Raw genomic sequence first — 15,624 nt, forward strand, 5'->3', positions numbered from 1 at the left:
TTCAAGACTTCTGATGGCAAACGTTTTTGCGGCCATTTTTTAATCTTTAACGTCAGCCGCTTATCTCGATGTTTTTCTATAACAAAACCAACATGGATCACTTTCAACCAAGCCCTATTGTAAGCGTTCTGATTTTAATTTCTCTATCATGAAATTTTCATTTCTGGATAGCAACATACCTGCTCCAACCTATGTTTACATGTAACAGTTATTTGGATATTCAAGGGCCTGTTTCCATACGATTTTCGTTATGGACAGACTCATAACACAGGAATTGAAAAGATGCAGCGGTTGGTGAAAATTATTGGGTGAAATCTTTCTTTTGTTTATTTTTGCCATAGGTTTGATTGTGATTATGTTGACATGTTGTTATATTTTTGTTAGTTGTTTACTATCCCCGAGAGAATTAAATCACAAAAGTGATTATATCGATCTGTCATTTTGCAACGCGAGATATTGAAAAAGTATGACAACTTCAAAGTTGATTGGTCACTTTTGGCGATGTTTGACAAAGGGAGCTAACTCTTACTATATAAAAAAAGTTTTTGGCGTATTCATATAACTGATTATCTTTCGCAGGGGCGTAGTTTCATAAGAAAGAAGAAGCCTGGGCTTACACATAAAAATCCACGCATGGAGTATGTCGAACAATGTTACAAAACTAAGGTTGAAAATAAATATCTAATATTTTTGATAAATGAAAAAAAATAAAATAGAAAATTGTTGAATAACTAGGCCTAGTGCATTGCTTTCCGGAACTTTATACACGTCACACTATTCTGCTTCTTACTCTCATTTCAACGTTTCAGATTATAATGTTGTTAAAGTGCAAATTTTCAAAATGAAGAAGGCTTCTGGATTACAGACGTCGATCGACAAGCTTCAAACAAAATAAAGTCTTTAATTGAGTCAGGGGTTGAAGTTTGTTGTTAAATAAATATAAAAAAAAACTGTCTCAGAAAACGATTCAAAACATCTTTGAAATCATGAAATTCATTTTTTGTCGGGGGGCGAAGCCCCCCTCCCCATCCCGACCCCGCCCGCCCCCCACAAGGGCCCTGCCCTGGACCCGCTGAGGGGCTATGCGGCCCCCAGACCCCTCGCCTGGGCTTACACATTCCTGCTTGGCTAGCTACGCCCCTGTTTGGAGTGAGATCGGCTGATCGTTTCACGTGAAAGGCTGTATTCATAGCGTTTTCATAGTGTTTTCATGGTCTAATGGATGTCATTTCCAGTTGGTTTATTCATTAAGAGAAATAACAGTCAGAGTGTAAATATTTGGAACAAAAAATTATAGGAAAATCAAATACCTCCTGTATTAGTTATAAATCAATTCGTTCAATGTGCATTTTAACAGTAATCACGAGAACTTCCATTCCAAATCTGCCATTCGCATCCCCATTACAACAGGAAGCTGAAAAATATCCTCTCACCAAAGGTACAGTTTTATCCATTACATTCGCCCAGTGACGTCACCACATGATCCATTTATCGTAGAGCAGAAGGTCGTTGAAAGTAATATCCGTGTTACTAACCGGTACACTAAGTTTAACACAGTCAACATTAACGTAACTGTACCCTTCTGGTAACGTAAACGCTTCACGCAGTTTACGCCTCTTCACGTTATAACATTCCACCGTTCTGACGTCACAATCCTTCTGGAAGCTTTTCCCGCCAATAAAATACAGCTGTTGTCCTGGAATGAAATTTTGTGTTAAGAAAGAAATCGATGGAAAATTTCGGTGACGATTTGTGAGTGGACATCCTTCTCAGTTACAATCTTCTCTCTATGACTTTTTTTGCCACTAAGTGTGGATTTTTGTACTATTGGCGCGTGTAGCTATATACAGAATAATACATTCTACAAATAATGTATTAGTGATTAATATTACGTCAGTGTTTTTTTTTCAAATAAAATCGCTTATCTTTGGAACAGCGCTAAATGTATTGATTAAGAGTTAGCATTGGGAATTAATTTCCATTGAAATTAAAAACAAAAACCTCAATACGATCATAATTGAAAATTGCTCAGTTCTGCTGTCACGACGTTCGTTTCTATGAAATGTATGTATACAGACCTATTCGCGTACTTACCGAGTAGGATGACACCGGCGTTAGCCCGGGGGTTGAACACGTTGGGATGGTACACATCCCAGCAGGTGTCCTTTCTTGTCTCACCCTTAGATCGGGTGTTGAAGCAACAAATGGCGGACTCATCCTTCTCGGACCACGTCTCTTGGTCAAATCCTCGACCTTCAAACAAGAAAAACTCAACTCCCGTTTATTCATTCTTTTTTTTTCAAATCTATAGATTTTCATAAAAAGAGGAAGTGTAATCAATGACATTTTGGCGTTGAGTTCATTTTTTTATACTTACCAGATACAACGTAGATATATTTTCCGACGCTGACCATGTTGTGTTTTTCCCGTTCGTGAGGTAAAATTATACCCTGTATGGGCTCATCCCACTCGTTCGCGACCGCGTCATATACCCTGGAAATACCACAGACACTTAAAGATCTAGTGAAAATCGAATTATGTTTCATATACCTGTATTCATTACATATATCAATATATTGTCCATATATATAACTTATTTACGTATTTAAGAATAATGTGAATTTTGATTTTACATGTCACAAAATATCATTCTCTCGAGAAAGTCTGCCCTTCGTATGACCAAACAACTTACCAGAAAACGTTAGAACATTGATGTTTTAGGTTGCTGATGCCCCCTGACACGTAGAGACTGCCGTCGTTTACGCAAGCGGCGTGGTCAGCCCGGGGGCGGGGCAGACAGTTGATGGCGGTCCAGGAATTCAGGACAGGATCATACGACTCGCATAGGTCTGTCACACCTCCCCCGTGAATCTCCCCTCCTACGAACACCAAAACACGGACCAGCTTTATTGTTACACAACAAATACACAAGTATTGTTTTATTTCTTTAAAATCCAAGAGATTCTGTCTTTTTCCTTGCCTAGCCTGGACATACACGTTCAATATCTATATGTATTGACAGTTAAGTTATATTCATAATTCATCGTAAACTTATAGAATTCATTGATGCAATAGTAGATCAAACTCTTAAACAGGTCTTTCCACTAAATAATTAATTTGGTTGCATAATGTATAAATTTTCCTAAATTACATAGTTCTTTCGATTTAGAAGAAGATAAAAATTAATTTATTGAAAGACGAAAGGATTCGAAAGATAGTATATAAGATGTTTCACGTTTTTTATTCATTCTAGCAGGGACGTATTATCTGTATTATACGTCCCTGATTCTAGTATAAGATTTGGTCTCCTTGTCTTACCTGTGACGTAGATACAGCCGTTGAGAACGTCGGCTGTATGACGACATCGAGCCTCGAGCATGGACGCTCGGCCACTCCATCGACTGGTGGCGGGATCGTACCTCCACGTTTGCGCGCGGTACTGACCAGACTCCCAGTCTTTCCCGCCAATAATGTAGAGACATCCGTCCAATACCACTGGCCGAAAGCCTACGAGGTGTGTGAGCTTGTTAAATACGATAGAATTACACTTGGGGAAGATCCGGGTCTTTGTCCACGGATCCACCATGAAGTACTGCACCCTCGGACTCCCGGATGTCTTGTTGAACAGGAAAATGAACTCGTACGATTTCATACCGATGTTTGTGTCGTCCATCTTTTTACTATTTTTATTATATTTTTCGGAAATATGTTTGGATCATTTAGAAATCTGAAAGAGAGAAAATGGAAGAAGCTTTTATCAACATTATAGTTGAAAGTATTAGAACATGCTGAAACTGATTATGTAGTTTGGTTTGTTTTTAGATCGCTATTAATGGAGGTTTCCATATAAAGTCGTTCTCGATACTCCAATTCATTTGATGTACATCAAAAGATCAAACTAGTCTTTTCGTCTTGTCCACAAGGAGTCGCACATGGAACCTGCACTTTTGCCAAGACATGTTCCAGGGGTGCAGATAGCGAAAGTATCGATGACGTATAAAATGTGCGAGTGCATGTGTTGAGTATGTGTAATTTCGGATGTTTGCTATATGTTACTGTATGCCTACTCAGTGCGGAACTAAGTCGACATTATAGTGCTATCACACTGAACTATACCGCATCCTGTTACATAATATGCTAAGTTTGATCGCTCAAAGTCGCTGCCCTTCGTTTCAAACTGTCAGTACATATGGTATATCGATAAGCTTGACAACAGATGGGGCCGAGAATGACTAAATACTTGTGAACGGGTCGTTATACTACTACAACGTCGAGGGAGTGTAAATACCATTTCTAAAAATATCGGATGTCACGAGGAAGGGACTAATCCCAATGTATTGCTCTCTGGGAGGCCAAAATCGAAGACAAGACAGACATAAGGGAAAAAATGGTCAAAAAGAATGAAAAGATCAATCTCATATTCTTTTGTACTGATCTCGCTGGTTAAATGAAACTGTTCGAATAATTAAGAACGAGTCTGTTTACTTCAGGTCAATGAGTGCATATTTCTGCACCAAGAAAGTAATTAATGCACTACTCACATGTATGGATTTGTATGTGTTGTATAGGAACAAATTTTGTTTCGTTGCTTATATCAATCTACTTATATCATTTTACTGACCTCTCACCTCCTCCCCGGCAGAGATCTAGACGTTGATTTTTTTAGGTGAGGTAGTGATACAGATTGAATGTAAATTAAATGTAATTACACGAACACCGGGGACACTTCAGACCTGAATTTATATCACATGTCATTTCTGAAGGTATATCTTACAAAGTACATCGTTCAAGGACGGTCTTAAAATCTATTATATATATTGCCAATCATGTTTCTCATTACGAAATCAATCTCGTAAAAAGAGTTTCGGTGGCACAATATAAAAATCGGCGGATTTTTTTTTTTCAAATTCTGATTTGTTAAATGTCGTCGTCTCGCGGACCCATGGGGATTCTGATCGTGCACTGGCATCCGATTGTCACATTTAGTACTGGATAGTGTAAACCTATGGTGATAAAATACGCATTCTCAAAACGGGTTAATAAAAAATCACCAACAATACCCGATACTATCGCGTGTGTCTGTGTCTTATCTAGAATAACACACAGCAGGGATCCATCCTCATGTCTGTGTTTGTGTTATTATTGACCTCCAAATCGCTTTAGTCAACAAAATCCATGTAAAGACCAATCTGTTGCTCAAATATATGAATATGCATTAATCACGAGGCCAGTTTTGATAAAAAAAATTTCAGAAAAAATCATTGAAAATGTCACAAAATTTGATTTTCAATATTCGGCATACAATAGTCTCTTACTTGATATAAACACAGTATAGGTAGAAGGGAATACATATTTAACCGGTGAATGTGTGTTATTAACGTTAAGTTTCTGAGTATCGATTGATCGATTAATTATCAATCAATTAAAAAAAACAATCATCTTAAGAATACGACATTAAAAACTTGTACTCACAGTCTCAGGATAAACGATGGGTCATTTCAACATTACATCCTGGTCACATTGAATAAACGTTTTAATAACCTTGATTAAAAATACGACTGTGTACTTTAAATAGTCGTTATGGTAGGATATCGCCTTAACACTATAATCTGTGTCGCAGTTTTTAATCGCCGTTGAACTTCGGGAATAAGTAAGTGTAGATTGTACTTTAATAATAACTTTAACAATGTATTCGGTACAATAATCCGGGAAGTTGTAAAAAGTTCTTTACTCTTAAGCTTATTCTGGAAAAAAACCCGATATATCATATAAGCAAATATTTCGTATAAAATCGCGCTTACCTATTTAGAATTTAAGATAAATGTGTATTTAAATGAAGCCACCGATTGCTTCTTATTTAATTATATCTATCTGATACACGAGACAGTAAATTGTGGTCTGTGTGTACCTGTGAATGAAGTTGACTATTCTTAACATTAAACGTTGGAGGAGTTTTGACAAACGCAAATCTTATAAACCTTGGTTCGAATAAAGTTTAGATATGAAATGATACAAATTTTACCGTGTGTACAGCTGTGTACGTGCCTGTGTATACTGAGGAAATAACATTTCCAATGTTTCAAAGTAACTGAATGAGATGCATCGAGTACTTTCATTTCTATTCGGTTCAATCTCGTTATTTTGCCATTTATGAAAGGAGTTTTGGGTATTGGCAGTATATCGGGGGAGGGGAGTAAGAGGCCTTGGGACATCTAGGCGTAAGACGATCGACAAGTGTTACATTGAAGATCTTACAGCGTATAAACGTATATTATCATATATAAAGTTCTTAATAGATTGAAAGTTCAGGGTAATGTGTAGAGGTTTTTACAAAATAAAGAACCTGTGTGATATATTCATACCAATCTTTTACATGATATTAACGACTGAAATCACTTTATCGAGATTTCACTTAGAAACAAAATACATTTTGTTCATGTTTTTATGAACGAAAGACACTGTATCGAGGGTTTACCATTTATTAAAAAGATAATTACATCGAGGCTTTAATACAAATGCATAGAAATAGGCACTGCCTAAGAGCAAACGCGATCAATTACAGATATATAAAAATGCAATTAAGTTACACAACAGCCATTTTAGTATACAATACGAAGTTATGTTTTTTTATGCTTTTTAAAACTGAGATCAATTATAACTGGAAATAGAGACATACATCGATAATTTTTTTTTAAAAATACACAAACAAAACGGAAATACAAAAAAATAACCGGGGGAATTTAGATAATTAAAAAAAAGTCTCATTTCTTTGTCCCTTCATTGCTTGATACATTAAGAAAGTGGTATTCTTTGTTTCTGATGTCTGTAAACTCATTTGCTCCTTCCTGAACTTCGTACTAAACACATACATATGATTAGTGTATGAATTACTCTCTTGGTGCAGAAATATGCACTCATTGACCTGAAGTAAACAGACTCATTCTTAATCCGGCACATATGGTAGATGAATTAGCATTCCCCTAGTACCGGCCACATCATCATCTTTCCGTGGGATTCTGTCATCGGTGTTTTCCCGCGTGCGCTAGTCACCTGTTTGTCTAACTGGCCACGTTAACGTCATTCCTCTTTCATCTTCGACCACATTGATAGCATGGTAAAAGATGTACCGAAAACGGTTCATCAATCCGTTTATGTTTTGTAATTATGATATAAGATTATCTTTTTTATAATCGGATAATCTGCTTAATAAGCATTAGACAACTGTTTTTTCTAAATGTGTTGTTTTATTAATTAAACATTCCATTATGCTAGAGGATGGTTTGATAAAACCTCTGATTGTTATCTTTTGGTGTATACTCATCATTCAGCTTTGTATCCTATGTTGGAATTATTTGCAGAATATTAGGTTAGTGTAAATACGTGTTTGAAAGATTACCTGTCTGGCAAAGCTAGTGTTATGCACCAAGTGACCTTCCGGCGTTTATTGTTTTCCGGATTTTTTTATCTCGATAACCGTTTATTACTATGAAAATTAGTTCGTACATTCAGTTTCCGGTAAGAGGTAAACAAAATTTTAGACAGGTGAGAATGTTGTATTTATTCATAGACCAGGTATTCAACCTTTTTCAAAACAAAAAAATGAAGATGTGATAATTCATTTAACAATGAAATTTCCTTCTGTTAAACTGTTTGTTTGTGTGTATAATTTCCCCGGTTTATTTTCAGAATTTAAATGAAAATGACATGACTATTCCTCGACGAAGATTCCTGTGAATAACGATAGTTTTTATATCACAGATTTACCCAAGATGATATAACCATGGTTGTGTAGTTCAAATATCTACATGGATATATATCTAAGTCAGTGATTTACAGTATCAATAGGTTATAATTTGGTCCCGTGCTCATGACCTTTTATATGTATTATAGTACATTTTGTATATACTTTGTAATATAATCCACACTTCAAAAATTGTGTGCACAGAGTCGCCTGGGTTTATAAGAAACTTGCAGACCGAATTCCGATAATTTAATTCATAAGTTCCTCCAAATGCGATAAACCAATTAACAAGGATGTGTCCCTTTCTTGTGCTATAAATATGATCATAAAATACCACGAGATTTAGCGATGGTTAAGAATTCTAGAATATTTTAACCAATTTATTTACTTCGGATATTTTTTCTGTAAAATTCTTACCTGATCAAAAAAGGTTTAGATTTAATTGATAACTTTTGTGTAACCCTAGTAATTACTATAATAATCTGAATTATTCTGAGTTTCTATTGAACTCTTCATTGACTCTAGTCTGATATCAAAAAAACATTGATAGAATGTCAGAATAATTTGGACTAATATTATAACTGCAGTATACCACTAAGATAGTGATAACTTCTCTTTAGCTCTGAAATTGGTTGAGCATAAGATGTGTAAGGAGGAGGTACCAGATCTGATCCCAAGTAGACACTGAAATAAATAATCAACGTTGGGAATAATAACATTTGTACAGTGTATCTAATAGTCCATTTTCATTACCTCAATGCCAATATTTTGAGATTCAGTTGTGAAACTGACAACAACATTCTCCTTTTCTATCAAAGTGTATAGTGTACAGAGGAAATCCAGACCAATTACATTGTATATTCCTAGCTTAAATATCTCTATTATATAATATGGAGAACAAAATTTAAGAGACATTTTTATTGGTAGAGGAACAGATATAACATATATGATTGCACATGTTGCATGTAGTTGAACAATAATTTTTAGTCCAGATCGCATGCTTATTTGGTGAGACTCTCAAATTTCAGAAACCCAATACTGGTATTATGTTGTGGGCTTGCCTTAAAAAATAATTGAATAATGGTATTTGAGATTTTTATTTTGTTTGTTTCCTTTTAGATGTTTGTTTTACAATTTGTGAGAAGACGATGAGTGATCCACATCCTTACCGTTAGAATCAATGCTGATACACCATTACAGTCATGTAACATCAGGCATGTTTGACATCACCTATATCCCCAGATTTATAATGGACCAGACCAAGGTGTGACACACCATGGCCACCTGCATGGGCGAGGTTTTCACCTGGTCACTCAGGAACCAGACAGCCTTGCCAGGTAATTACAAAGCTGGGGTGTTCAATCAATATGTTATTTATGACTTGATATAACAAGTTTAAGTATTATGGTTTTTCATGTAATTAAAGATATTGCCTATGATAAAATGGAAATGTTAGTATTTGTAAGGAAACCACTCTTTGTTAATAGTAAAAATAGATATATATATATTCATGTTGTGTTGTGTTTTCATGTTGCTTTATTATTACAGATGATGTTGTTGGTATTCACACCTACCATGACAAACAACAAGCTTGTAAGTAACTGTATAATGTTGATGAATACATTCAGACAGGTCAAGGCACCAGTAATTCACAAATGAGATTTGATTAGGACAATGTTGTATGTATATATCCAACTAATCCAGACAGATTATATATCAAATTTCTTCATAATCATAAAATATTATTTCCATTATTTCATAGACAAGTAATTTTGATTATGTCTGAAGATGAAAAAAAAACAAAGAAAGTTTTTTCTGTAAAATTTTCTTGATAAAATTATGACAAAATGATGAGATTTGAAATATATACATGGAAGGTAAATCTGTACCATTTTCATGGGGAAAAATTGCTACAATTAAAAAATAAATTGAAGAAAAATGATAATTTGAATAAATAAACAAATGATTAAATTCTTTTTTTAAAAGATTAACTTCTAACACTCTTAAAATTTAATTACCGGGTAAATTTTTTAAAAATTTAATTGAAATTTAATCATTGGTAATTATAAAGTTTGCTTGAAATTGTTTTACATCCATTCAAACCAACTTGAAAGTTTACTTACTTATACATGTTTTGCTGTCATAATTTTTTTTTCAAGAAACAGAACACCATTATCACATTTACAAAACACCAAGTTCAGTATCTTTCATAAGAAGACATAATGTTTTTTTTTTAATTCATGAGTAAAAAAAATGCATTCAGATTTTTTTTTTGCATATTTATGCGTGATGTAAACCTGAACCTCAAGGTATTAAAAATTACTGAATTCTAAACTAGTCTTATGATTTTGATATATGTCTTAAAATATGCACAAAATGTCTCCTACTCTTATCATTAACTAAAACAAATATGTTACTTTCCCTGGTTTAGATATGTTTTTAATGCTTTTGATAAGTACCTTATATTTTGTTCAATTCAAGTTAAATGTAATTTTTTCTGTAACAGCCTCACATAGTCAGCTGTACCTTGAGGAGAGACAACACTATGCTGAAGGTAGATATATATATATTGATATACAAAGTGTGTATGAGATGTTGGAGTTCTATGAATTATCTCCCTTTATTTTTTAGATAAATTTTCATTTTAAAATTATCATAGACAAAAGAGAAAAACAAAGAAAAGAAAAACAAACTATGTATTTACTTTACTCATTTTATGGGAAATAAGCTACTTAGGTTTTGTCTGTAATTCACTCTACTTTGCCCGCAAGATCATGTCAATGAAAAAATGAAGAGTTTAGGTTTAAGGTACATATTGGTGATATTATCTACATTTATATATTCATCTCTTTAAGTGTTATTAGCCTCAATGAATCTGAGAACATCTTTATGAAATGCACCATCTGTGTTATTGTGTGTATTACCCAATATCACCATCTGTTTTATTGTGTGTGTTTCCCAATATCACCATCTGTGTTAGTGTGTGTGTTACCCCAATATCACCATTTGTGTTATTGTGTGTATTACCCAAAATCACCATCTGTGTTAGTGTGTGTGTTACCCAAATATCACCATTTGTGTTATTGTGTGTATTACCCAATATCACCATTTGTGTTATTGTGTGTGCTACCCAATATCATCATCTGTGTTATTGTGTGTGTTACCCAATATCACCATTTGTGTCATTGTGTGTGTTACCCCAATATCACCATTTGTGTTGTTGTGTGTTACCCAATATCACCATCTGTGTTATTGTGTGTGCTACCCAATATCACCATCTGTGTTATTGTGTGTGCTACCCAATATCACCATCTGTGTTATTGTGTGTGCAACCCAATATCATCATCTGTGTTATTGTGTGTGTTACCCAATATCACCATCTGTGTTATTGTGTGTGTTACCCAATATCACCATCTGTGTTATTGTGTGTGCTACCCAATATCACCATCTGTGTTATTGTGTGTGTTACCCCAATATCACCATCTGTGTTATTGTGTGTGTTACCCAATATCACCATTTGTGTTATTGTGTGTATTACCCAATATCATCATCTGTGTTGTTGTGTGTGTTACCCCAATATCACCATCTGTGTTATTGTGTGTTACCCAATATCACCATCTGTGTTATTGTGTGTGCTACCCAATATCACCATCTGTGTTATTGTGTGTGTTACCCAATATCACCATCTGTGTTATTGTGTGTGCTACCCAATATCACCATCTGTGTTATTGTGTGTGTTACCCAATATCACCATCTGTGTTATTGTGTGTGTTACCCAATATCACCATCTGTGTTATTGTGTGTGCTACCCAATATCACCATCTGTGTTATTTTGATCTCAGTTACCTTTGAATAAGGACATACATTTTGTCATAAAGTATGTTTTGTATACTATAATTTGATAGTTTTAACTAATTAATCACCCTTAAAGAAGTTCAGAAGAAAAATGGCAGGTTGAAATATGTAAAGTAGTATGTAACTGTAAGTAAAACTTTTGATGAAAAATGATTGGTCATATTCTTATGTCTTGACTGCAATATTGAACTGTCACATCACCTTCACTATCATGAAGTAATCTGATCTTGTTTGTATACTTATTCAGGCCAGGACATAGCATGGACTCCTAAGAATAAAAGACCTGAGAAGCTACGAGACACACTGAAGGAATTAGAGGTACATAATGTTAATGATTACAAATCTCCAGTACATAGAGTATGGATACCATCAATTAAAGTTTTTAGCTCACCTAGTCACTAGGACCGGTGAGTTTATGTCATGATGCGCTGTCTGTCCACTTAAAATCGATACTACTCGTGAACACCTAAGCAGATTTTGACCAAGTTTGATTAGAAGCATCATTAGGGGAAGGGCAATTAAGATTGTGTAATATTGGTTCTCAGCTTCCAGGGGCCTGAGGGGCAGAGCTCAAAAAGGGAATTTCGCAAGTTCTTTAAAATCCTACTCCTCATGTAGCAAAGACTGGATATTGTCCAGATTTGGTCTGAAGTATTCTAGGGGTGAAGGGCAATCAAATACTTAATAAACAGGAATGTATATCCAATATATTAAAATGTATTCTAATAAGTCATTAGTATAGAAATTGATTTTTTCATTTGCTGTTGAATTTAGAACTATCAAAAGGATTAGAAGATGGTGATTGATGATTTCTGTATATAATTTGTTTTTAGGATTTGTTGTCACATCACAGACTAGTACATGTCCGATGGAGAAGTCGGCGAATCCTTCAGGTAAAATTTCATTCCTTGTTTAATATCAGTGTTTGTATATACATGTATCGTTGATGTTTATCACTTAAATAACCCTCTTTTGGAAGTACCTTTCAATGGATGCCTCATTTTTAAGTGACTGTTGAATGACAGATTTTTTTCTTAGTGACCTTTGAACTTCTGTCTTATTGCTATCGCTGAGTGACCTTTAAAGTACTACTAACTTTCTTGGTAACCTTTGAACTATTGCAATGTTTGTGAGTGACTATTTTGTTTGTGAGTGACCTTTGCAGTATTACTATATTTCTGAGTAACCTTTGAACTACTGCTGTGTTTATGAGTAACCTTTGAACTACTGCTATGTTTGTTAGTAACCTTAAACTACTGCTGTATTTTTTAGTAACCTTTGAGTTGCTGCTATGTGTGTGGATGACCTTTGAACTGCTGATATGTTTGTGAGTGACCTTTTTGCTACTGCCTTGTTTCTTAGTAAACCCTTTTTATTTGTGTTGAAGGTTGTGCTGAGTAACTTGGTCAGTGTGACTTATGTTCTGAGTGGACACAGTGGTGACCTTGACAAGGTCTTCCTCGACAAATCAATGATGACCAAGGTCAACACAGATGCAGCTTCAGATGGTAAGTGACTTATTAGAACAGAACTTTTACACTTATGCATAAATAAAACCAATAATAGAGAGTCACGGTATAGGCCAAGGCCGTTCATCCTATATGGGTGGGTTGTTGTTTCCTTCACTACTCAGCTGGATACCCTAAGGGTATGCAGGGCGATTGAGCAGTAGAACAAATCAGATAAATATGAAGAAGAAGCCTGAAAGGGCGAAACAGGTTGACAAGCACTGAATAAAATCGAAAGTCATACACTCCGAGGCTGTTGTGATTGATATCTCTCTCTAAAATCAATAATGTTTAAGTTTTAAGTTTTAATTTAAACGCTTTGATGTCAGTATATAATATCTTGAATTGCACACAAACAACTTTCAGATGAGTAGGTATTTTATTTATAGTGAATCTCGATGTTATCATCAACATTTATATATCATAGACTGTATTGTTTATGACTTAGCGTACCTGTGTGAACAATTCCTGATCACAGTGTACCCCGACCGTAATAAGCTGGATTATGCCTACTTTGTCAAGAGACCTCCACTAGGGGAGGCAATCAAGCGCCTAGAAAAACTCTCTGCTTGGGAACCAAAGGTAAGTTAGATTATAGGTTGAATCTGATACAGACCTTTTTTAGCTCTAACTACAAACGTAAGTAACTGCAAACATTTTTCTACTACAATACCCAACTTTAAAACTTGTTGATAATTCCCCCAACCTCAAGTAGTCAGGGGTTTAATTTTGGAAATTGGTTAGAAAATAAACTAAAATGAGAAATCTTGAGCCAGTCAGTGACAAGGGAAGTAACTCTGGTAACAATACAGTCCCTGTGTCTGTGAAGCAAATTGTAAGCTCAACATTAACAAAACTTAAGTGATACAAGATTTTTTTTTATTATTATAAGCTGCTTACATTATAATGACAAAAAATCAATAATATCATAAATCAGATGATAATAAATCAATAAATGCACTGGTTGTTGATTATTGATCTCCAGAAATAATGTTTGATAAACTGTGTATAAAGGAGAGAAGTCTGGTATCATATTGACTGCATAAGCTGTTTACTCTTCTCTTCATACCATATTTATCCCACAATAAGCCCATGCTTTGCAATAAGCCCATCCATAGTTATCACAAAATACCAACCATGACCATTTCACCCTGCAGTTATTTTACCGAGCCCCACTGACTTTACGTTACAGGTAGTGTTAACCCCCGACCCCCCAACATCCGGGGGTGATTGTATGATCTATACAGAAATTTAAGTACATCTACATGTGTAAAGTACAGCCATACCTTAAAGTTTCTATATACATATATTTACAATTTTACATATGTCTCTGTTTGATAATTATTACATCTCTTGTTATTAGTTCAATGTCAGATAGATGATGTATGTAATTCACTCTGTTTAAGAACACAAAAAGAAACGCTTATAACCTTTGGTTATTTTGACAGGTATCTCAGGTAGAAATTCCGGGTCCCATTGGACGACGTCTGGATCGGAAGCTGTCAGTCAACACCCGACAAGACACGGTAAGTCCAGAGGTCAGACATGGCAAATTTTGTAGGGTCAATTATTGTGGTAAGAACAGACATTTGATTACGAACTGCTGTAGGGAAGTTGTTATTAGCGATACAGCATGAATGTTGACCGTGTTGTCAACTTTAAACACGATTTAAAAAGAATCTTTAAATTGTGGATGATATGGGTGAATCAGGTTGACTGATAACACAGGTTTTTATACTTACATAGCCAGATTACACAGACTAAATAAGACGAACTCAATTGTTGTTTATCTTTTCATCTGATTAATCAATATACAATTTGATAACTTTTCTCGGTTTCTTTTCTTTTTTCTTTTTTGAGAGTCCCTCATATCTATAAATAGAATGTTTGACAAGGTCCTCTACTGGTGTGACAGGAAAAACAAGACGTCCTTGTAGTCGTTTCCAAGACTTCATGATTTCATTGATATTTGCTCCCTGTATGGGCTGGCCTGCGACTCTGCTACGATACTCATATAGAACCACTTGGTTGTCCACCAGGGGCCCTAAATGACACACACACAAATACATAGTCAAGTCGTGGTGTCCCATCGAGGCTAGATGTTGATGGAACAATTTTCTGATAGGGACAGACTGTCGTAAGGTTAACAGGAAGCAAACAGCTGCTCGCTTGTGACGACTCTTGAACGGAATTGTGATAATTGAGTCTTCAAACTCATCAGATTTGGGGAGACTTTCACTGTTAAATGTACCATCACTATAGTTACATGTTGAGTCCGAGGTTTCCTCTTCTGATTTCTCGTTTATGTCAGAGTTACTGTTCTTGCTGTAGCTACAGTCCTCCGACATCATGGTAGGACTGACCGTTACATCGGAACCATCCACCGAGTCATCAGCTTGACCTGTTACAAGATCAACTCGTGTTGTGAGGGATCTATCATCCCCGTCAAATTTGACCCCCACAGTCTGGCTGACCTCTAGATCAATGGGATTACCCAAGATTTCTGTTTGGACTAGAATA

General features: G+C 35.2%; 2 protein-coding genes across 2 annotated transcripts in view; one reads left to right on the forward strand and one right to left on the reverse strand.

Moving 5' to 3' along the window:
• Positions 1-1,472: 1,472 nt before the first annotated feature.
• Positions 1,473-3,673, reverse strand: LOC132547358 (kelch-like protein 13). Its single transcript, XM_060211118.1, has 5 exons — positions 3,319-3,673; positions 2,693-2,879; positions 2,378-2,493; positions 2,095-2,253; positions 1,473-1,696 (listed from the first exon to the last, which is right to left on the reverse strand). The coding sequence occupies exons 1-5, from the start codon at positions 3,671-3,673 to the stop codon at positions 1,473-1,475; spliced, it is 1,041 nt and encodes a 346-aa protein (XP_060067101.1).
• Positions 3,674-7,516: 3,843 nt separating this feature from the next.
• Positions 7,517-15,624, forward strand: part of LOC132547369 (WD repeat-containing and planar cell polarity effector protein fritz homolog) — a 32,187-nt gene continuing 24,079 nt past the window's right edge. The window contains exons 1-9 of the mRNA XM_060211129.1: positions 7,517-7,542; positions 8,861-9,078; positions 9,290-9,334; positions 10,248-10,295; positions 11,844-11,914; positions 12,430-12,489; positions 12,984-13,104; positions 13,553-13,686; positions 14,553-14,630. Coding sequence (XP_060067112.1) covers positions 9,018-9,078; positions 9,290-9,334; positions 10,248-10,295; positions 11,844-11,914; positions 12,430-12,489; positions 12,984-13,104; positions 13,553-13,686; positions 14,553-14,630 — 618 coding nt within the window. The 5' untranslated portion in view covers positions 7,517-7,542; positions 8,861-9,017. The remainder of the gene's footprint in view (positions 7,543-8,860; positions 9,079-9,289; positions 9,335-10,247; positions 10,296-11,843; positions 11,915-12,429; positions 12,490-12,983; positions 13,105-13,552; positions 13,687-14,552; positions 14,631-15,624) is intronic.

The sequence above is a fragment of the Ylistrum balloti genome, unplaced genomic scaffold, assembly GCF_031769215.1.
Source record: "Ylistrum balloti isolate Yb309-2 unplaced genomic scaffold, AGI_CSIRO_Ybal_v1 Utg369950, whole genome shotgun sequence".
Taxonomy (NCBI): domain Eukaryota; kingdom Metazoa; phylum Mollusca; class Bivalvia; order Pectinida; family Pectinidae; genus Ylistrum; species Ylistrum balloti.